The sequence below is a fragment of the Borostomias antarcticus genome (genome assembly GCF_949987555.1).
Source record: "Borostomias antarcticus genome assembly, chromosome: 13".
Taxonomy (NCBI): Eukaryota; Metazoa; Chordata; class Actinopteri; order Stomiiformes; family Stomiidae; genus Borostomias; species Borostomias antarcticus.
This window is the reverse complement of record NC_140246.1, coordinates 19,888,231-19,911,162: the sequence shown is the minus strand read 5'-3', so window position 1 is coordinate 19,911,162 and position 22,932 is coordinate 19,888,231. Positions and strand designations below refer to the sequence as shown.

General features: G+C 44.8%; 1 protein-coding gene across 1 annotated transcript in view; it reads left to right on the top strand.

Annotated features, from left to right (window-relative positions):
* The window catches only part of kera (keratocan), a gene marked incomplete at both ends in the record, with an annotated part of 8,780 nt that extends 5,206 nt beyond the window's left edge, over positions 1 to 3,574 (top strand). Inside the window, 2 exons of the mRNA XM_084448040.1 lie at positions 2,202 to 3,076; positions 3,405 to 3,574. Of these exons, the coding sequence (XP_084304166.1) occupies positions 2,202 to 3,076; positions 3,405 to 3,574 (1,045 nt within the window). The remainder of the gene's footprint in view (positions 1 to 2,201; positions 3,077 to 3,404) is intronic.
* Between the last annotated feature and the right edge of the window lie 19,358 nt (positions 3,575 to 22,932).

Below are 22,932 nucleotides of genomic sequence, written 5' to 3'. Positions count from 1 at the left end.
TGACATCTGCTCTGGAGATTCTCTGATTGGCTCAGAAGGGGCCATGAATAAAGGGTTCTTGCTGAATGAACTGACCAATGGTTCAAATGCAGGCAGAGGGGAGTAACGTGGTTCAGGTTTGGGGACTGCTTTTGTCACCTTCCTTCCTGACGGGACACACAGAGAGGCCAAAGAAAATCCCTTGCAGTCAGAGGTATGTGGGGTAAAACCTGTAAGTCATGTGAGCTTGTGGTTTAGCACAGGACCTAGCTGGCATGTTGCCATGCAGTTGCTCCAAGTCAAGTGTATGGCTTTGTAAGGTACTATGGATTTATAATGGACTATGGATTCATAATCAACAACTAGCATTGAAAAGCAAGGACTTCTTCAGGGACTGGATTCATCCTTATGGGAGTATCCACATTGTGTAGGTAAGCACGTAGATGACCTTGCAATAATTGCAGTTTTGCAGTATTGTAACAAGGACTGTAGAACTGTACTACTGTAGCTACCACTTCTACCCATGGGTCCTGGTGGCGACGCCAGGCTAACCTTTTATTGTTTCTTCAGTCAGGTGTACAGCAGGCTTCTGTGTACAATGGTGACCCCAGTGTTTTGAACTCTAAAGACTGTAAAGCGTGGCTGAGTGGATCTTGTGGACCACACCTGGTACCACCCCTGGTAAAGCAGGGTTTGTCGACCTTTGCCCCCAGTACAGTGAGATGCGAGGTGCCATGTGTGCAGATCAGCCTTTGATGTTGGCCCTGGCCATGGAAAAGCCAGGCCTGTGGAAAATTGACTCCAGACAAAGGCCTGGTGCTCCCACCAAGAATTTAAACCACCAGCAGATGACAGCTGGGAGTGATCAAGCGTAGGAGGATGGACCGGCTAGGAGTGGCCGCGCTGCCTGGTTTTGTTTTCTGCTCTTACAGTACGTGCCTCTCTCTCTTTATCTCTGCACGTTCCTGTCTGACAGTCGGCCTTCTGTGCCTCGTCCATCTGGACTTCCCCAACTCTCCCCTTCCTCGCCTCTCCCTCCAGATGTGTCTTCCCTTATATAAGGGTCTCTCCCCCGTGCCTCTGGCTTTCTGCCACACCCCAACAGTATCTGTCTGTCTCAGTCCCAAAGTCAATATTTCAGGAACCAAGGACATTCAAAGCTTGAGATTGATTGTGTACGTCCATATGAGCGTGTGTTTGTGTCTGTCCCAGCGTCTGTGCCTCAGTCTGTGCCCGTATCTGTGTGCGTGTGTATGTGTGTGTGTGTGTACTCGTTCATTGCTACATCGGTGTAATTGCTATCCTACATCACCAGAACGTCATGGACAACAATGCCGCCGGCAGTCTTTGTTTGTCTGAATGACACAGATTGGCATCCAGTCAGGACTAATGCGATTAGAGTTGACCTGGCCCTGTGTCCTGTCTTTAAGAGGGTTTAAGAGGACACCTACTCTCAGACCACCAGGGTGTATTGATTCATTACCTTATGGTCAACTCATATTCAGGCTAAATTGGGCTTGTGTTGGCTAGCCTGAGAACAGCCATGGATTTGAGGATACAATGACTGAATGGCTTAGTCTGTATAGTCGTACTCGCACAGGATTTTGCTGTTAGTTTCTGAATTAACTAGATTAGTGTGGTCCATTGGTGTTAAATAGGGTTAGTTTAATAACTCAATGTGATGTGGTTGTGGTTCATATTGTATTTATTGTTTGTCTGATGTTTATGTGGTTACTGCTGGCTGTGATACGATTAGCCCCTAGGGGATAATAAAGTTTTCTTGACTTGACATGTTTGCTCAGCCTAGGCTAGTAGTCAAGGCATCCATATTAGAAACAGACACAGGTACTTGGGTGCCTGAAGAGGTACTGAGGTACCTAAAGGCAGGATAGGCCACCACCCTTGATGTAGTCCTAATGCCTACAAGCCCTCAATCCTGCCCATGTTTAGAGGACTTGATCCTGAAGATCCTTTAGAGTGCTTGATGTATCTGGAGCAAACTGAGGTCATGTGCACTGTGTGTAGGAGTAGTTGGCTTCCTAGACCACATGCTTAGCCGTTATCTTCCCTGTGTGTGGGTAGGTGTGAGAGAGAGTTTGCAAGAAAGTAATTGTCTACTCGAAACCAGACAAGGCCAGCTTCCAAGATTAAGGGTTCATCTACCAAGTGTGTCCCAATACTATCTGTTTCCAACACTGTGGTTTTGTGTTTTTCTGTCCCAGGTTGAATGGTAAGATGGATATCCTCCTAACCCTGCTCACTGCTGTCCTGGTGGCTGGCCCAGTCCTAGCACAGGACATGCCCTATGAGGACATGCTCGCCCAGCTCCAGGGCTGTCCGCCCGAGTGCCGGTGCCCGCCCAGCTTCCCTAACGCAGTCTACTGCGACAACAGAGGCCTGAAGCGCCTCCCCAACATCCCCCCACACACCTGGTACCTGTACCTCCAGAACAACCTCATCGAAGCGCTGTCGGCGGACGCCCTGCGCAACGCCACGCAACTCCGCTGGATCAACCTCAGCCGCAACAAGATCACCAACAAGGGCATTGAGGGTGGCGCGCTGGCGTCCGTGGGCCGCCTGGACCACCTCTACATGGACGACAACCTGCTGAGCTCGGTGCCCAGAGGCCTGCCCTCCAGTCTGGAGCAGCTCCGGCTGGCCCACAACCGCATCTCCAAGATCCCCGCCGGGGCCTTCTCCGGCATGGCTCAGCTCAGCCTGCTGGACCTCCAGGGAAATAAGCTCCAGGACGACGCGCTGACCGAGGTCAGCCTGAAGGGCCTGACTGGCCTGGTCCAGATCAACCTGGCCAAGAACCACCTGAGCAGCATGCCCAGCGGCCTGCCGCCCACCACCACACAGCTGTTCCTGGACGGCAACAGCATCGAGAAGATCCCGGCCGGGTACTTCAAGGGTCTGCCCAAGGTGGCCTTCCTCAGGCTCAACCGCAACAAGCTGGGAAACAGTGGGCTGCCCAGGGACGTGTTCAACATCTCCAGTATCCTGGACCTGCAACTGTCACACAACCAGCTTACTGAGGTGCCTCTCATTTCCCCCAGACTGGAGCACCTGCACCTGGATCACAACAGAATCAAGAGTATGTCTATCAGAGATGTTTGTACGATACGGTTCAGTTGAACAGAATAGGTAAAGACTGTCAGAGGTGTTTGAATAGGTAGGCCTACTTGTAGCTACAGAGTAGAGTCAAAGTTTGCACCACACAAAGCCAGCTTGGATAGGTTAGGAAGTAGAGGCTGTCTCTGCGAATTGGTGGCACGGTTGCAGTCTTGCAATTGTACAATAAATGAAATAAACTTTATTATATTTTTAGAGTATATAACAAGCATATTACACTGTTTTAGGAAAACTGATAATGACAGTTATTTCAAAAGACTGTCACTAAGATGTTTTCTTTCCAATTACAGGTGTGAATGCCTCTGATATTTGCCCTGTGACCAGTGAAGTTTTAGATGACCCCGTCAACGAGAATATTCCTCAGCTGCGTTATCTTCGTCTGGATGACAATGAGATCAAGCCACCGATTCCCAGAGACATCCTGATTTGCTTCCGCCAGCTTAGGTCCATCATCATCTAAGAACTACAATTTCCCTTCCACCACATACGGCTATGAACATACTCATCTTATCAAGGACATTTGATCTGTGGACCATCACACAGAGCAGTTGCCTAGATCGGTGGTCAGTTCCATTCTAAATCTGTCATAAAAACAGGGATAAATGGCCATGTTGTGGAAGCATTTGCCTTACACTAAATTTGAGTTCCTCATCCCTTGGCAAAAAATACCACTTATATTCCCCTGCGTGAATGACAGCCTGCTGGAAATTGTAAATATCTGAAACAGTACAATGATTTACCAAGAGAATAAGATGATATTATATTATATCAATATATTTAAGGCATGTTGTGAATTGACTGATGACTCTTTGTCCTGACTCTATTCCTATGACCAGAAGGATTGCTTGGACAAAAACATTTTATACTGATCTTATCTCGAAGATGAATGAAAATGAAATTATATAGTTTTGGGGGGATATACTGTAACTAGTCGTGGCTATTATAAACCTACAGTATGCTGTTCCACAAATGTAGTTCTCTCCCATTTAAGTAATTTATTTTATTTCAAATGACTGTAGTTCAAATGAAAGAATGATGTGGGGATGCATGTCTTCTTTTTTTATTGGACTATAAACTTTAAAATACATTTTGTCCATGAATTTGAATAAAACATGTTCTGAAAAAACTGTAAATGTTGACTGACCACGAAGAAGTGTTAAAATGCAATGTTAGAAGTGTTCGAATAAAAATAAAAAACTTTGGTTCTGAACCTTCTGGCATTGTCATGCTCTGAAAGACACCAAATAACACATATAATTTCCGTGTGAATATTTGCAGCAGTTTTTATGATTTACTTCTCAAGAGTTAGAGATGTGAGATCACCCAGAATGCTTTCATCATCATGCATGTGATGCGCAGAGCGGAGCCAAAGCCAGGGATTATCATTTAAAACTCAGAGTTGGCTGGAAAACAGTATGTTCAAGCCACACCACTTTTTTAAGTATGTTTGACGAGTTGTGGCTTGAACATACTGTAGTACAGCTGACTGCATGTCATTGCATATTTTACATTGAACATTTCAGTCAAAACCTCTTTGATGGCTGATGTTTGAAAAGTAGTACAACAGTGGGACATACAATGATCTCACCAATGACATTGTAGCGACCACCTTAGTTCTTTTTCAAAACCGGGAGAATGTCTCGGAGCCTGGTTGGATCAACGCACATCTCTCTGCGTTGCAAAACATATAACAGTTCATTCCAATAGGCAAATGATAACAGAAAACCGGTTTTCTTTTCTTTAGGGCTTTGGGTTTGAAATCTGGTGTGGCATTTTTGTCAGACTGAGTAATGTTTATCCTTCTCTTTTTATCACACCTTTGTTTAAGTGTGTCCTTGAGCTTTAACATCCGTGCCACTGCCTGCTTCAGGTCTGCCCATCTTGAGTAGTATGAAAGCAGTTTGCTGGTGGGACAAGACACTTCCATTGGCTGAACAGATGTTACATGAACTATCCATCCATCCATCCATCCATCATCGTCCACTTATCCGGGGTCTGGTCGCGGAGGCAGCAGTTCCAGCAGGGGGCCCCAGACATCCCTTTCCCTAGCAGCATCACCCAGCTCTGCCTGGGGAATCTTTATCCGCTCACAGGCCAGTGTGGAGATGTATTCCTGCCACCTGGTCCTGGGTCTGCCCCGTGGCCTCCTCCCAGCCGGACATGCCTGGAACACCTCCCTAGGGAGGCGCCCAGGAGGCATCCTTACTAGATGCCCGAACCACCTCAACTGGCTCCTTTCGACGCAAAGGAGCAGCGGCTCTACTCTGAGTCTCTCCCGGATGACTGAACTTCTCACGATCTCTCAGGGAGACCCCAGCCACCCTCCGAAGCAAACTCATTTCGGCTGCTTGTATCCGTGATCTCGTTCTTTTGGTCATGACCCATCCTTCATGACCATAGGTGAGGGTGGGGGCGAAGATAGACCGGTAGATCAAGAGCTTTGCCTTTTGGCTCAGCTCTCTTTTCATCACAACAGTGCGGTAGAGCGACTGCAGAACCGCACCAGCTGCTCTGATTCTCCAGCCAAACTCCCTCTCCATGGTTCCCTCACTCGTGAACCCCCAGATACTTGAACTCCTTCACTTGGGGTAAGGACTTGTTTCCTACTCGGAGCGGACAGACCACCGGTTTCCTGCTGAGAACCATGGCCTCAGATTTAGAGGTGCTGATTCTCATCCCAGCCGCTTCACACTCAGTTGCAAACCTATCCAGAGAGTGCTGGAGGTCACAGGCTGATGATGCCATCAGGTCCACATCTGCAAACAGCAGCGACGCAATCCCCAGCTCACCGAACAAACAGGATTGGTGACAGATCACAGCTCTGGCAGAGACCAACTCACACCGGAAAGGAAAACGACATGACGACGAGGACATGGACACAGCTCTCGCTCTGGGTGTACAGGGATTGGATGGCCCTAAGTAGGGACCCCCTCACCCCATACTCCCGCATAACCCTCCACAAGACCTCCCGAGGGACCCGGTCATAAGCCTTCTCCAAATCCACAAAACACATGTAGACAGGTTGGGCAAACTCCCAAGCCCCCTCCAAGATCCTTGCGAGAGTGAAGAGCTGGTCGGTGGTTCCACGACCAGGACAGAATCCGCATTGTTCCTCTTCAATCGGAGGCTCGACTATCGTCCGGACCCGCCTTTCCAGCACCTTAGAGTACACTTTCCCTGGGAGGCTGAGTAATGTGATGCCTCTGTAATTGGCAGACACCCTCTGGTCCAGTCCCGCCTCCAAGGGCGGGCATTTGGGGGCCAGGCTTGCCCACTGAATCAGCTGGACCCGCCCTGAACGAAACACGAAATACGTACTAATGGCGCGTTCCAGGCAACCCGTAACTCGTTTTTTCCGACCTTCTACACGTGAAAATGCACTGGAATGGCAGTCAAACCCGTAACTTCCCACCCGTGAACTCGTACCAGATCGATGTACTCCCAGTTGCGCTCTCTGACGTAACACAGCCCTCTAAGCAAGATGGCAGCCCCCATGGGTATGGCGACAAAGATAACTTTAGGGCAACGTAAAGTACATTTGTAGGTTGTAATCAAACGATTATGTACTACAATCTGCTATGTGTATGTAATGATGCCCAAATATGTTGACAAGAGATAGCTAGTGCTAGCTAGCTAACATTAAGGTAAACCTGAATGTGACCATGCAAACGGCGAAAAGTAGAAGATGTCAATAAATACAATGTAACGTACGATTTCTTAGCATAGCGAATTTAGGCATACAATGTTTAGCTTGCCAGCTCTGACAATGTGCCAAATCTCAAGCTTTTACCATATCGGCTCGTTTACATTTATCCAGAATGCCACGCATTCAGACAGTTTGCCTGGAACGCTATTAAGTTGTGAGTCGTGACTTGAAGTCGTAACTTACGGGCCCAAAATCCTATCTGGAACGTGTCATAAATCTCTGTGATGACGGAATGACCCCGGGCTATTCTGCATCTGATTGGCTTACCCTGATATACTTTAACCAATCAAACTGACCACTAAAACCTGACCAATCTCAACCAAGGAAGGCACCATATTAGCCAATCCCAGGCAGAGTAGGGCAGATCATTCATTCCGTGCCGCGCGGCCATTTTTGGTAATGTTAACGACATACTAGTGCAAAAACTTGCATACATGGGATGAATTATTAGTGGATGTCAGAAGATTCAGAAGTAGTAGCGATTGCTCCTTGGCTTACCCATACAAATCCAAATAAAACTTGATTTGTGCACTTTCTTTCAGTGAAAGAAGGCACGAAAATCGACTTTCAGACTGTTTTTTGACTTAAATGCGTCTTGTATTCTGCCATATCGCTTAATTTTCATTCTTGTTTAGTGTTTTGGTAGTGCTCCGTTGCCCCCTACAGTCCTCATGAAAATACAGTCCACGTTACGGTCCGTTGACCGGTCTTACTAGCTCGTTATTCACTTAACATTGTAGGCCAGGTAAAATGATGCAACAACTTGGCATGACTGTCCCATCATTCACATCAACTATTGGTCAATCACGTTACCCACTTTAGCTATATAGCTACTGGCAGCATCAATGAACATTGAAAACGGAGATCTTGAGTAGGCTATTTGTTGAAAGTTGATTACAAAATGAAGTGGATTAAACAAGGGTTATGATATAAGGTAGGTCTTTTGTGATTCATTACCAGTTGTTATGACTGTGCGTTTTGCTTTGCCTAGATTTACTCTCGGCACTCAAGAGCGTTAACTTTGCTTCCTGGAGCGGTGGGCTAAGGCCTAGTAGGCTAGTAGTAGCCTAAACACTGATTAGTGAGGGAGTAGGCTATTGAGTGCTGTGCCCTAAGGGGGTGTATTTTATTGTTCTGTCATTCCTCTTCGTGGTGCTTGGCCATTGTTGTCATATAATGGCTCTGTAGTTTATTTAGTGTGTCCCTAAAAGCTTGGTTGTTTCTGTATGTTTTTTACATATAAAAATGCCACTGCTCAGCGCCCTTCTGGTGCTGTGAAACCTCCCATCAGGGCATGCTTTGAAAGCGCATCCCTCCCAAAATTGTGCACGCTGCGCACGTGCTTCGCTGGTCCTGACTTACCCGGTTCTATGACCCACCAGACGCCAGGGCTTAGTTGTCTTGATAAAAACATTTTAGTAATTACAATCTTTTTTAACATGTTTTAATTTTACCAAGACAATTATCCACCCAGGGTTTAGGTTCTCTGGTCACCCCACCTATCTGGAGAGGAGAGTTGTCTGGTTAAGTGACTTGTCAAATAAGGCTGAAGATGCTAGTTTCATAAGCTGCAATTTTCTTTTGGGGAAATCTTGTTTATTTGTTTGCACAACAGGGATGCCCTTTTGCATGTACAGTACTTTGAATCACTTATTATGGACTTGATACGTTTAGTGTTATTTTTATTTCAAAAGGTTTTACAAAAATGTTTTTGCATATTCTCCATATAACAGCAATCAACTTATTTTGACAGTTTTGATGAATTCAGGGCAGTGAGGAGACATTCCAAAGATATGGTAATGGTAAGGTAGACAGACAGACAGACAGACAGACAGACAGACAGACAGACAGATAGACAGATAGATAGATAGATAGATAGATAGATAGATAGATAGATAGATAGATAGATAGATAGATAGATAGATAGATATAGACTTATTTTGTATAGACTTACAAAAACACAGAGGTAGGTGTCAGTGAGAACTTAGAATAACAATGAGAAATGAGATATCCCTCTAAATCTGGCTGAAAAACGACTTAAAGCGGGCATAAAAGCACCCAAACAATTTGTGTGTGCCCCCCCTAACATATTGAATGCCCCCCCTGGCATTTCATTCTGGAAACGGGTCTGCTCTGGTCCCCTTTTTTGAATATTAGGACCACCACCCCAGACTGCCACTCCTTTGGCACTGACCTGGACTTCCACGCAATGTTAAAGAGGCGTGTCAACCAAGACATTTTTGGACGGATCTCATCAGTCCCTAGGGCTTTGCCACTGTGGAGTTGTTTGACTACCTCAGTGACCTCCTCCAGGGAAATTGATAATGACCCCCCTTCATCTTCCAAGCTGTGTACAGCAAGGATTGGACACTGCTGACTTCAACTGAGGAGGTCGTTGAGCATTGGAAGGAGCACTTTGAGGAACTTCTGAACCCGATTAACCCACCCTCTCGATCGTAGAGGGTGGGTTAATCGGGTTCAGGTGTTCCTCAAAGTGCTCCTTCCAATGCTCAACGACCTCCTCAGTTGAAGTCAGCAGTGTCCAATCCTTGCTGTACACAGCTTGGATGGTCCCCCGCTTTCCCTTCCTGAGGTGTCTGGGTGTCTGATGGTCTTCCAGAAACACCTTGGTTCCGACCGGAAGTCCTTCTCCATGGTTTCTCCTAACTCGTCCCACACCCGCTGCTTAGCCTTGGTCACGGCCAAAGCTGCAGCCCTCTGGGCCCGTCGATACCCTGCAACTGCTTCTGTGTCTTCCGGGCTAACATGTCCCGAAAGGCCTCCTTCTTCAGTCGGACGGCTTCCCTGACCACCGGTGTCCACCACGGTGTCTGAGGGTTACCGCCCCTTGAGGTACCTATGGCCCTCAGGCCGCAGCTCCCAGCTGCAGCTTCAGCAATGGAGGCTTTGAACACAGACCACTCGATGTCCCCAACCTCCACAGGGATGCCTGAGAAGCTCCGCCGGAGGTGGCAGTTGAAATCTCTGTGGACAGGCTCTTCCTCCAGACTTTCCAGTTCACCCTCACTGCACACTTGGGTTTTCCAGGTCTGTCCAGAGTCTTCCCTCGCCATCGAAACAAGCTCACCACCAGATGATGATCAGTGGACAGCTCTGCCCCTCTCTTCACCTGAGTGTCAAAAACACATGGCCTCAGATCAGATGATATGTGACAGCCGCTGGTAATTTGGTCCTCAACTAGGCAAAGGTCATTTTTCAGTTTTTTACAGATTATGAAAGTGCAGATTGTAAGCTTTCAAATGAGGTCTCATACATTGAAATCTGAACATACATGAAGAAGATATGCTTATTTGAATGCTAGTACTGCCAAATCAACTTAGCTGAGAAATCCTCCTCCAAAGTTCTCCAACATTTTCACACCTCTGACTGCCAGGTAATGGGCGTGAACAATAGCCTGGTAACATCACCCCCAGCCACTCCCCCACTGGACGATCTGTCGTTTTCTGTCAGAGTGGCTGTCAAGTTGGGGTATTAACTGAGAGTGACTGCCAAGTGGGGTGCTCTCTCACTGATGACCCCACACACTTTGAGTCAGTATTAATCTGGTTCTTAACTGCATTCACAACACAATATAAGATGAAGTTTAAATGTAACATTCTTTATTGTCACATACATGATATAAAGTACAAGCATAACTAGTAAAGTGTACAAAAAAAGGCAACAGTCTAAGTGTTAAAGAACAGTGTTGTATAGACAAGGTGCATAGTGTTCATTGTGATCAAGTGTACAACAAAGTAATAACAGTCCCCAGCTCAATACTCAAGGTAATAACAACAGTACTTGGCTCAGTATTCAATAGTCTGACAATGCAGTCTGTGCAAGTGTGGGCAAGTCTGTGCAAGAGAACAAGAAATGCTTCAGTATACAAATAGGAAAAGGCTGTGGCCTTTCTCCTGCAGTGCTGTCCGTCTTGATGATCTGCAGTGAATCTACAAGCGGACAGTCTTGTCCTGAGCTGCTGTGGAGTTTGGCGGGGGACATGTGACGTCTCTTCCCTCATCAGAACTCTCTGATCTTGTCAAAGACATACGTCTGCCTGGCCATGTCCAGTCCGGGTGGGGCTTGCACAAGAAGACCTTCTCTGGGGGGCAGGACATCAGGCTTGCGCAGCAGCTGAAACTCGACTGCTGATGCATCACAGTGTTCTCTGGCCACAACCATGCCAGGTCTCTCAGCATCAACACTGCAATAGAATAGAAGGAAGAAAGTACATTAAACTATTGCCCACAGTACTGGCACTCCATATAGATAAAATAGTACCAGAATGTGTTGATTAAATAGACTAGCTAATGCATGATAATTACCTGAAGTGCTGGTAACTTGTAATCTGTGGGAGTGCCCGGAAGTAGGGTTTCAGATGCTCTTGCCAGTTGTAGCTTTCAACAAGCACGGTGCCGTCTTCAAGTCCAACAAGCTGGGGGATGTTGACTTGTTTCACAGGAGAGCTGTCCCTGACGACTGCAATGGCAGACAGAGTGTCCAACGTATTCTCACCTGTTGTGCAAAATCAAAGCTGTAGTGCATAGTGATCTTCTTGCTGGCTGGTGTGGAGGGGCCAAGGGAGAGCTGCAAATCCTCATAGGTCTTGGCACATGCAGCTTTCATGTCATTGTAGAGTGACTGCTCCTGTAGAACAAGGTTGAGATGCTGCTCCTGCTTCTTCAGCTTGACTGATTTCACATTGTCAGGCAGGTTGGCACTTCGGTAAACTTGATAGTTGTTGCTCTGATACTGCCAGCAGAGATCAGTCCGGGGTTTGGTGCTTGCTATGTGAGGGAGCAATGACTTCCACAGCCGTCTGAAGGTGTCCAGAGCAACAACACGGTGTTCTGAAAATAAATACTATTTTATTAGTATGATATTGAATTAAATATGTATGTATTTATCCATGGGGCGTACAACTTTTACATACCAAGCTTTTCCACAGCATCTTTGTAGAGACGCCACACTGAAGCTTTGGAGACATTGGATGGCAGCAACTTTGCAGTTAAATCCCTGTGACCAGGGTGTCTGCCAGGCAAGATAATGGCATGGTCTTCAGTGTAGTTGCCAAAGAACGTCACAACTCGTTCGATGTCCTCTTTCTTAAGGAAGTAACAGTTTGTACGTGGACCTTTCTTACTTTCTCGTGCTTGTCCACCATTCTCCTGGTAGGCTTAGGCTATGGCCTGGAGCTTGTTTTTGCTCATCCTGTAACCAAAACAAAAAACAAAGGTGTCAGACTACCATACCTCTCATGCTCTCTCATTCTGTTTCTCTCTATAATATAGCTACCTAGCTAGATATTAGCTGCCTCGCTGGCTAGTTTAGGAACAAAGGGCTAGCTCACTAGCTAGCCATGTCCCTGTGCTAGGCAGCTGGCTGGATATTAGCTGCCTCGCTAGCTAGTTTAGGAACAAAGGGATAGCTCACTAGCTATAGCCATGTCCCTGTGCTAGGTAGCTGGCTAGTTTAGGAACAAAGGGACAGCTCAGCTAACTAGCGTGTTAGCTAACTTTAGCTAGCTAGCCTTTGTTAGTTAGTGCTAGTGCCTTTGTTATGCTAGCTAGACTCAGTCCCTTGTTTAGAAAGGAGCTACTGCTAAACGACTAACGTTAATGTAATGTAAATAGCACAGATAGTATAAAGATAGCTTACCCCAAAGCAAAGCAGAATGCTTGGCAGCAGACAACAGTGGTGTGAATCTGGTATGTCGTTTGATGCAACTTTCGCTTGGTAGCAACTGTCATTGTTGATACAGTCATCTCTGTATCACAGGTCATCAAGAATAAAATTGTCGATGCGTCGAGCGGCGTTGACCAGATCTTTGTTCAGAGCTTTAGCAAAAGCTGTAGCATCCATGGTTAAACTTGGGACTGAATGTAAACAAAGCCGGCGTGTTGTTTGGGAAGGGTGGGGGGCGGAGAACCCAGAAGCAATAGCCAATGAAACCAAATCATGTTAATCGATCTGCCCGCCCCCAAGCCTGGCTCGAAATCAGCTAAAAACGAGCTTAGTTTGCAGACTAATTATACGTATTTCGTGAACCTAAAACTGTTGTCTGTTATAGTAAGTCGGTTCTTCACAACTTAAACTTTGGTAATACAAAAAAAAATGAAAAAAATATTTATTTACGTATTTTGCCCCCTAGCGCATTTCGGGGTTTGCTGAGTTGCGGACCAAATCACCAGCGGCTGTCACATATGATAACAAAATCAATCATCGACCTTCGGCCTAAGGTGTTCTGATGCCAGGTGTACTTGTGGGTATCCTTGTGTTCGAATATGGTGTTTGCTATGGACAAACCGTGACTAGCACAGAAGTCCAACAACAAAACACCACTCGTGTTCAGATCGTGGTGACCATGCCTCTCAGGGTCATCCTCCAAAATGACCTCCATCTCTCCAAGTGATCCTGGCCATTGAGAGTGATTGTGAAGGAACTCAGGCCCATACATCCAGGGTTTGCTTTGGAGGAAAGCTTTGGCTGATAGGCCGCATGAAACCACATCAGCTGGGTTCTTCTTTGAAGAGATGTACCTCCACAGAGAGTGGATAACTGAGATTTGATTTGGACATATGTCTTAAATCTTTTAATTCTGTTTGTGATGTATTGCAGAACTGTCATACTGTCTGACCAGACGATGGAATCCATTAATGAGAACTGCAACTCTGTTTTCAGCATGTGATCCAATCGCACAGCTAAGACTGCTGCTGCCAGCTCTATTCTGGAGATGGTGGTACACTTCAGATGTGCCTCTCTGGCTTTTCCAAAGGCTTAAGTCACACTGACTTCACCCTTGCAGTTTGTGAGCCGAAGGTAGGATACAGCACCATAACCTATCTCGCTAGCATCACAAAAGTGCTGCAGCTGTGCGCATGTGATACCACCAAAGCCTTTAGGAATAAAGCTTCTGTCAATACTTAAAGTGCAGCAGGTGTGAGTGAGTCAAGCCATTTTTCCCAGGTTTGAGCTACATCCTGAGGGATCTTTTCATCCCAGCTAGGTTTCAACTTAGATAAACTTTGAAGGATTTGTTTTGCTACCAGAATGACAGGAGTCAAAAAGCCCAAAGCGTCATAAATCGAACGCACAATGGACAGAATGTCCCTCCTTGTTGGCTGGTGAGCCTTGGTTGCTATGCTGAAGGTAAATACATATTTTTCAACGTCCCACTGAGCACCAAGAGCTCTTTCCATAGGCAGCTGCTCCTTGCTCAGATCCAAAGTCTGCACATCCTTTGCTCTATCCTTTTCATGGATGGAAGAGAGGACAGCACGGCCATTACTGATCCATTTGTTTAGATGGAAGCCACCGTTTGAGCATACTTCTGTGAGCTGTTGATACAGAAATGTAGCTTGCTCGGCACTGCTGACTGCCTCTAGGCAGTCATCTACATAAAAGTTTTGCCTTATGGTGTTTGTGGCTTCTTCTGTATACTCATCCTGGTTGTCATCTGCTGTTTTCAGCAAAGCAAAAGTTGCACAACTAGGTGATGATACTGCACCAAAGATATGCACAAGCATCCTGTGCTCCACAAGCTCCTTGGAGGTATCTCCATTTGGCCACCAGAGGAAATGCAAGAAGTTGATATCTTCCCATCCCTTCTATGTCAGTAATAAATGCCACAGGGCCTTGACGAAAGCGGAGCAACACGCCAAGTACTGTAGCTTATTTGTCAGGTCAGGGCCTTGAAGCAGCTCTTTATTCAAAGAGGTTCCACCATACGCTGCTGCACAATCAAACACCTCACGCAGCTTCCTTTTGCGTGGGTGGTAGACTCCATGATGTGGCACATACCATGCCTTGCCAGTCTCAGGCTGCAGCTCACTCTGAGGTATGACCCTCTTTCTAAGACATCATGCATGAAATCTTTGTATTCATCACAGAACACTTCATCTTTTTCGAATCTTCTTAACAGATGTTGAGCTCTTTGATGGGATGCTTGCTTATTGTTGGGCATGGTCACATTGGTGTTACGAAAGGGAAGTTTGAGGTGGTAATGACCATCTTTAAGTTCAGCTGAATCGGACACTATTTTCAAAAACTGCTGATCATCTTGTGAGAATTCATTCTTTTCAGGGTTCTAAAGCTCTTGGAGCATTGACACCTATCAGTAGCCCAATGCTAGCATCGATTGGTGTCAGGCCAACCTCATCAAGGTAAGACCATTTCTTTATGTCCTCCTCTTTTGGAATATTGTCATGTGTCACTGGAATTGATTTTTGTGTGAAAACATCATGCAGTTTGAGGAATGTGTTACTGTCTGATGCAGCCGCTTCTAGGACAGCTATTCTATATAACTGGCCATTGCATTTTCGTGACCCATTGTTTTTAAAAGTATCTTTGTTTTCTTGCCAGGGGCTTGAAGCTGCATAGCCAACTCCTCGGTGCAAAATGATGCTGAGCTCCCCGGCTCTAGGATCGCATATGTTTGTATGCATTTTGTTCCTTTATCCAACGGGCACGATTGACAGAGCACACATTGTGGTTCTGGCCCCAGTATGGCTACTACAGATGTGGGAACATAAGAATGTAACTTGACCCGCGGTATTCTAACAGGCGCTTTACGTCATTCCGCACCACCGCTCGCCTGCCCATAGGGGCGCAGTAATACCACTCATTGACCCATTGCTGGCTCGCACATTAGATTAGCCTACCGTTCTCAAACTCCTTGTTGTCTGTCTGGTTGTAATTTAATTATTACGAACAAAGCCTATCTATTTATAGTTTCTATCTCTGTAACTGTCGCCGGGTCTATATCTGTTAACTGTCGGGACAAGTAGAAGTTTAATACATTAGGTTAACTGAGTGTTCTCATATGGAACATGGCATCAGGACGAGTAAGATGGCTAACGGAGATGACCAGAGATGTGTTTGAAATGGTTCACTCACTCCCTCCCTATTACCATGGATGTATTGAGTGCGACTCATAGTGAACTACATGGGGAATGATTTAACAGTTTTGGGACACTACATGGAATATAACTGCGTAAGATATTCATGACTCAAACAAGCAGACGCGCCGATCACAGATGGCAGCAGGTTGAAATATCAGGTAGTATTCAGGTTCCATGTTTAGTTGAATGATAAATCCCATATAAATGGTTGGAATTCTAATGATGTGCAAGTGTGATTTTGTCAACTTTGCTGTCTGCTAATAGCAGGCTGTGAAGCTGCACGATGAGACCGTGATAGCACGTTAGCTCACGACAGCAGCTTCCATAATATTAACGGTAGCTGTCGGTGGCTAAAAAGCAGATAGCTAACTTTACAACGATGATTCCTGTAGCTATTTTGATGCTATAAGTTCAACTTCTGTTTCTCGGGCAGGAACGGAGACGAACTCGCATTAGCAGCAAAGCAGCTAGAGGAATGATCGCGCGGTCTCTTTAGCCCTGAGACCATCAGGCAGGCAGCAGGAGGTCGTTGAAGGCTTTATATATTATTATGATATTATGTCTAATAATACATTCGTTGAAAGTACACAGGCTGATCTACTATACGGAATTGGACCGAGGAGTGTTCTCATATGGAACTAGGCTGCGCGCCCGCCCGCGACAAGAGCTGAATTGTAGTCAGCTTGCCCCGTTGCGCGCAGGACGCGTGCGTCCCCCGCTCCGAGCAGAACGCAGGCGGAATGTCGCTCCCCGTCTGAAACGGCCTTGACTCCTGGAATCCCAAGGTCTTTCATATTGAAATTCTCTTGATGGTCTGGGAAGAGACGTGTTAAGGGAGTGCATCAGTCGTGATCCTTGACAGTAGATACCAGCCTGCGCTGCGCTCAGAACAAAGTTGGATGAATGGATGGACTTTTTGGAATCCTGGAAAATGTTTATTGCGCTCTAAAATCATGAAAGCATAAATGTAAAAATGCAGCAACAGAAGTAGTCTAGATGAATCCGTGTATCGTTCGTTCTTTGGTTTTTCTGTTTCAAAACGAAATTGGAAAAACCAAAAAACGAGTGAATTTTCGTTTTTCCGTTTTGGTTTTAAAACGAAAAAAGAGAAAAACCAAACCGAGAAAAACCGAGATGATTTGGTTTGGTTTTTCAAAACGGAAAAACCAAAAATCAGAAAAACTAACTCTGTGTGGTTTGTTTTGGTTTGCGTTCGGTGTACGCTCGGCGCATATACCGGCTGCTGCCGGGTGGGCGTCATCTGCCTGTCATCCATGGACTGACTATGAAACGTGCCTAACCCCCGAGTCGCTCTGGCTCCTTCCGACCGTAACACATCTAGAAATCACCAGGGGGGTGGTTATTCTACCTACGGCTCTGGGAACAAAGGGTGCTGTTCCTAAATAAACTAGGTTGATGCAAACTTTTGGCTTCTTCGATCAGTCCATTTTGAGGCAGCATTCCAGGGTGCTGAACAGATCGACACATGCGTAGCCTACAGCATTCATAATTGGCTACATTGTTGATGGAAAATACTCTTTTACATTCTAAGTGCCTTATATATATTTCATATATTTTCATTTATGAATCACCAGTGACAGGCCTACTTGTGTTCCCCACAAAAGTGCCGTTGCGCACGCAGTAGAATGTCTGACTCTGAAAACATCAACTGACGCAAATAATGTCCAATAAATAATGTCCTTAAATAATTAAGCTGTCGGACGGCGGTACACCTGGACCAAGGTAGACCTTGTAGTGCATATTTTTCGGTGTTGTCCCCACTGGACCCGCCCGCGAGATGGAACAGGTTTGACCATGATTATTCTGCAACCATCCCTTATTTGAATGGACATACAGTATAAGATACAGTAGTTCATCCCCATCAAATGTGTGTAACTACCCCCGGATCATTATATACAATAGTCTGCATTAACCAATAGCCCTAGCTGTGCGTAATTGGATGTGATTGCCATTTGGATAGCTGTTGGATAGTCTGTCATCACACACACGAGCAACGGGGAGTTGGTGCATTGGGTATCAGGCCACCACGGTTGGCCATGTATTCATACTCTATCATATGGGCCATTTTTGTTGCCTATACATGTTGTTTGTTGTGCCATCTTGAATGTGTCCTTTGCTATTATTTCTAGCCTACCTGTCACATTGTCCCGTGCATCTGTGAGCTGTTGATATTTGGTGGGCATGGCTTCGACTCCTGCTCTCCATGCATATCTCAGCGTTTTCCCCATTATGTTTGTTGGGGTCACGGCATCATGTAATGTTATTTCTTTTTTTTTCCATTTAATTTATTTTCCGATTTTTTATCAGGGTTATTGTAGGCCTACATTATTTGCGTCAGTTGATGTTTTCAGAGTCAGACATTCTACTGCGTGCGCAATGGCACTTTTGTGGGGAACACAAGTAGGCCTGTCACTGGTGATTCATAAATGAAAATATATGAAATATATATAAGGCACTTAGAATGTAAAAGAGTATTTTCCATCAACAACGTAGCCAATTATGAATGCTGTAGGCTACGCATGTGTCGATCGGTTCAGCACCCTGGAATGCTGCCTCAAAATGGACTGATCGAAGAAGCCAAAAGTTTGCATCAACCTAGTTTATTTAGGAACAGCACCCTTTGTTCCCAGAGCCGTAGGTAGAATAACCACCCCCCTGGTGATTTCTAGATGTGTTACGGTCTGAAGGAGCCAGAGCGACTCGGGGGTTAGGCACGTTTCATAGTCAGTCCATGGATGACAGGCAGATGACGCCCACCCGGCAGCAGCCGGTATATGCGCCGAGCGTACACCGAACGCAAACCAAAACAAACCACACAGAGTTAGTTTTTCTGATTTTTGGTTTTTCCGTTTTGAAAAACCAAACCAAATCATCTCGGTTTTTCTCGGTTTGGTTTTTCTCTTTTTTCGTTTTAAAACCAAAACGGAAAAACGAAAATTCACTCGTTTTTTGTTTTTTCCAATTTCGTTTTGAAACAGAAAAACCAAAGAACGAACCATACACGGATTTAGATGAGATGGTGGTTTAAATGAATGGCAACACATAAATTCAATGGCCGGTCATGGCAAAGCACCCGCTAACGCAGGCTACCCCCCTCCCACGATCCAGGGCTAGGAACCGGTTCATCCAGTTTATTTGAATATAAAAGAATTTGGGGGGGGGGGGGGGGGGGTTACAATAGTCTAGTCCAGGTTCGCTGGAGGACCTGTATTTTCAGTGTTTGCTGGTAGCGGACTGCATCGATCAATGCAATGACTCTTCAGTTTTACCCTTTTCATCAATAAAACATCATTTTTACAACCATGTCTCATTGATTGGGAAGGCATTTAGAGCTGCCGGTCTATTAGCCTACATTCGGACTCAGAGGATGACTTAGGCTAACTGTTTATTGAGAAACAATTGGCTATATAAAGAAATACCACAATGCATGTAGTCTAGATATATTACATTATGGTTATACACTTTATGGTAGACTGCCCTCTCGCTCGCTAAGCAGGCTACATTGTGGCTTTTTTGTTCATCGCCTATAGGCTACACATTAGAAAAATGTTTTTTTTTATATAGACCTAGAAGGAATCATTTCCTATTTTAATACAATTCAAATTCTGCTTAGAGGGAATTATTTTCAACGGACATTATGACCTGAGCATAATTAATAATTATCTAAGTTAATATAGGCCTATGAGAACGCAACGCTTTTTACGATAGGCTAGGCCTATGCGTCTTGTGATTGTACTGTAGCCTAGGCTACAACTTAAGGCTTGCCCTATTGAATTCATTTTATAGCCTACTAGGCTACTCATTATTATCGAATTATCTAGTTGATATATGAATAAAACAATAAGCCGTTTTAATGGCTATGGGCTACTAGTTGTAGCTATATGATGCGCTCTGCTCTTATACGCACGGTTGAGACGGCAGCTCAAATACACAGCCAACTGGAGATGTCGCGTCTGGGGAGGCTCTGCGTCTCTCCACCATTCCCCAGCGAGTCCAAGCTCCCTCAATGAATAATACTTAGGCCTATTTATAATAGCCTACATAGCGCGAAACTGTGCATATAATAGGCTGTAGCCAGCGCGAAACTGCGCATTCCCTATAGCCCTATAGCCGTTCATTGAACAGCTGGCGGCCGGTATACATAAATAAAAACATACACGATATTTTGTTATTTGAATGATCTTGAATATATATATTCAAGATCATTCAAATAACAACATATTGTGTATGTTTTTTTCATTTATAATTTAACAATAGGGGGTGCAACAGAACACAATTTTAGGGAAAGTCATTGACAGGCGGACTTCAATGTTTTATTAAAATATAGTTATGTGCAAATGAAAACCCACAATCGTCCTATGGACCTTACCCCGATTTTGGAAATCAGATAAAGGCGTTCACAAGACCATTTCAATAATCGCATTATTACAATTATCGGTTGATGTCTCACTGTCAAACCTGCCGCTATGCACAAGATAGTTAATGTCCGGATATGATTGGCAATGAGTGATCTTTACTCATGGCGACTATTTCAATTTTGTATGGATCCACACCTCCGATCAAGCTTATTTTGTCTTTGTATCGTGCTGAAGCCATATAGCCTACTGCGCTCAGACTTGGCTACATTAGCTGGTGCCCTGGCTTCAAATTTACTTCCGGGGTTTACGAGTAGCCTAACAGTTGAATGCGTTCCAGAAACAAAACGCAAAACCCTCACGTTCACCATATCTTTACTAACAAATATATTTACAATACTGTTATTTTGCGCATTTGACTTAACAGACACCACGTCTTGACCCGACGTCAGTTGCCGAGATAGATAGGCTACTGTAGGCCTAGATATATAATAGGTGTTCGTAATAATTAAATTACATCGAGGTGGATAAAACATGTGTTTGAGAACAAGGTAATAATAACAATTAAACGTTATTTGTATAGCCCCTTTCATACAGATACCTTCAGCTCAAAGTGCTTTACAACAGAGCATTTAAATTAAAGAATGTGAAATTTAATGATGCTTCATTCGTAGACTATAGGAGAAAAACACAGAGCCCAGCCTGCTAAATCTACTCAAAGACGCCACCTGGCGGTGGTGCATCACTAAAACGAAATAACACCCGTCTGAAATCCCACGAGATTTCCAACGGGATTTCCCTGCCAAATACCGCGACGTGAAATGCTGCAGCAAGTTACATTCTTATGTTCCCACATCTGTAGTTGCCATACACACCATTTCATCAGGGCATTTTTCCTTTGCTTGTACTGTTTATGCAAGAATGTTGGATGATTTTGTTTACATATGTTACAAGTCATGCACTTCTGACAGCTTTGCTCATGTGTCCTTTTTCTAAACATCCAAAACACATTCATTTATTTTTCAAAAACTCGACCCTATCATTATTAGATTTGGCTTGAAATTTTTCACACGTTTCCATTGAATGTTTTTTATTGCAGAACATACAGGGCTTTGTGAATGCATTTGAACTGTTACTTGCAGGTAGGACTTGTCTGTAAGTAGGTGATTGCACCTTAGCTTGCGTCATTAACATTGGTGAAATGACTGTAGCAAAATTCTGGGACTTTATTCCATGGACTTTGAATATCTCCAAAAAGTGGATCCAGCATGATTCAAGCTTGTTTGTCAATAAAGGAAAGCACATAAGTAAAAGAGGCTCTTTTCTGCTTGTCATGGATGTCACAGGCAACCGATCTCCATTTGTCACAAATTCTGAATGGTAGCTTTGACACAATGATCTTCAGATTGGAGGGTGTTTTGTCATAGAAATTGTTATCCTCAGACTTGTCCTTTGTTTAACAGTTTCACTCTACGTCCCTCAACCTTTCACATGCAAAACCCCTGGCTGTGCTAACCTCATTTATAACAGAATAACAATCCTGTTATAGGATCTCCAGGAGGTTGACACACCACAGACTTTCTGTCTGCACTAGAGTGACTTCCCATTGTCTTCATTGTTCATGCAGAAACCTTTTCAGATTTACCTCCCTTTCCCATATCACGTGTCTGACCTCTCGACCATTGTTGATGACGTGTTGATGAGTTAGCCAAAAAAATCTCTAGAAACGTCATATCCATGTATTGCTTGAATATAAGACCGCACAGCACCTTTCTGTTTCACTTCGGTTTGGATGAAACACTCATGTGCGTTATCCTGAAGTCCTTGCGCTCATATGTTTTCTTAAGGGGAGTCACGGTAGGTGAAAACATCGTTTTTCAACGCCCTGGTCAAATTTGAGATTTTGTGCTAGTTTGCTTCCTTGTCTTCTTTCATACTAGTGGAAATAAAACATAAAAAATACGCATTTAGATGTTTATTTTACTTCATTTAGTCTGTTTGCGTCTGTAGATTCTTCCTTAAATCACCAAAAGTTAGCATTCTTTCGAAACGAGCCGAACCGCAGCCGTTATTTGGACCGGCTCATGTGATATATCGTTAGAAAGATCTGGCTCTCTAGCACACTGTTATCGCAACCAAACCTGATAGTTTCATTTGTATCAGCAACCAATCGTGGAAATACAAAGGCGGGTTTGATGCTAACTGTGAAATCTCATTGGCTGTTGTTGATTTCTGAGAACGTGATTGGTTCAGCGCGTCATGTGACACGTTTCCACTTCCTTATATCTAATCCAAACAATGCCGTCTGTAAAGCGTTCTAAACGTAATAAGCAACAACGACAACAGTGTGTGCCCGCAAGGTTGAACAGAAAACATGAGAAACTAAATGGAAAGGTTTACATTTATGAGATATAAAGTGCCTATTCGCGCAAGTTGTCATTAGCCGGTGCTAGCATGTCCAGTGAGCAGCAGGGAGATGAGGCTAGCGTTAGCATGTCCAGTGAGCAGCAGAGAGATGCGGCGCGTTTGAATGAGCTGATAACTGGGTTGATTTGTCCTAATTGTGCAGGGACTGGTCTTAAAATTAACATAGATCCTCAGAATAGTGGGTTCTGTAGTACTTTGCTCTTAGAGTGCAGTCTTTGTGAGAAATGGCTATCGCAAAAGTGTCTACACATCGACTCGGCTTCATGATGACTGATGACAACTAGGAATGATTTTGCATTTGATGTCAATGTGAGGATGGTCCTCTTAGCGCACGAGTTAGGGTTGGGGTATGCAGCTCTCCAAAACATTAGTAAAGTGTTGGATCCCAGGGCTTCATCTGAAAACGTAT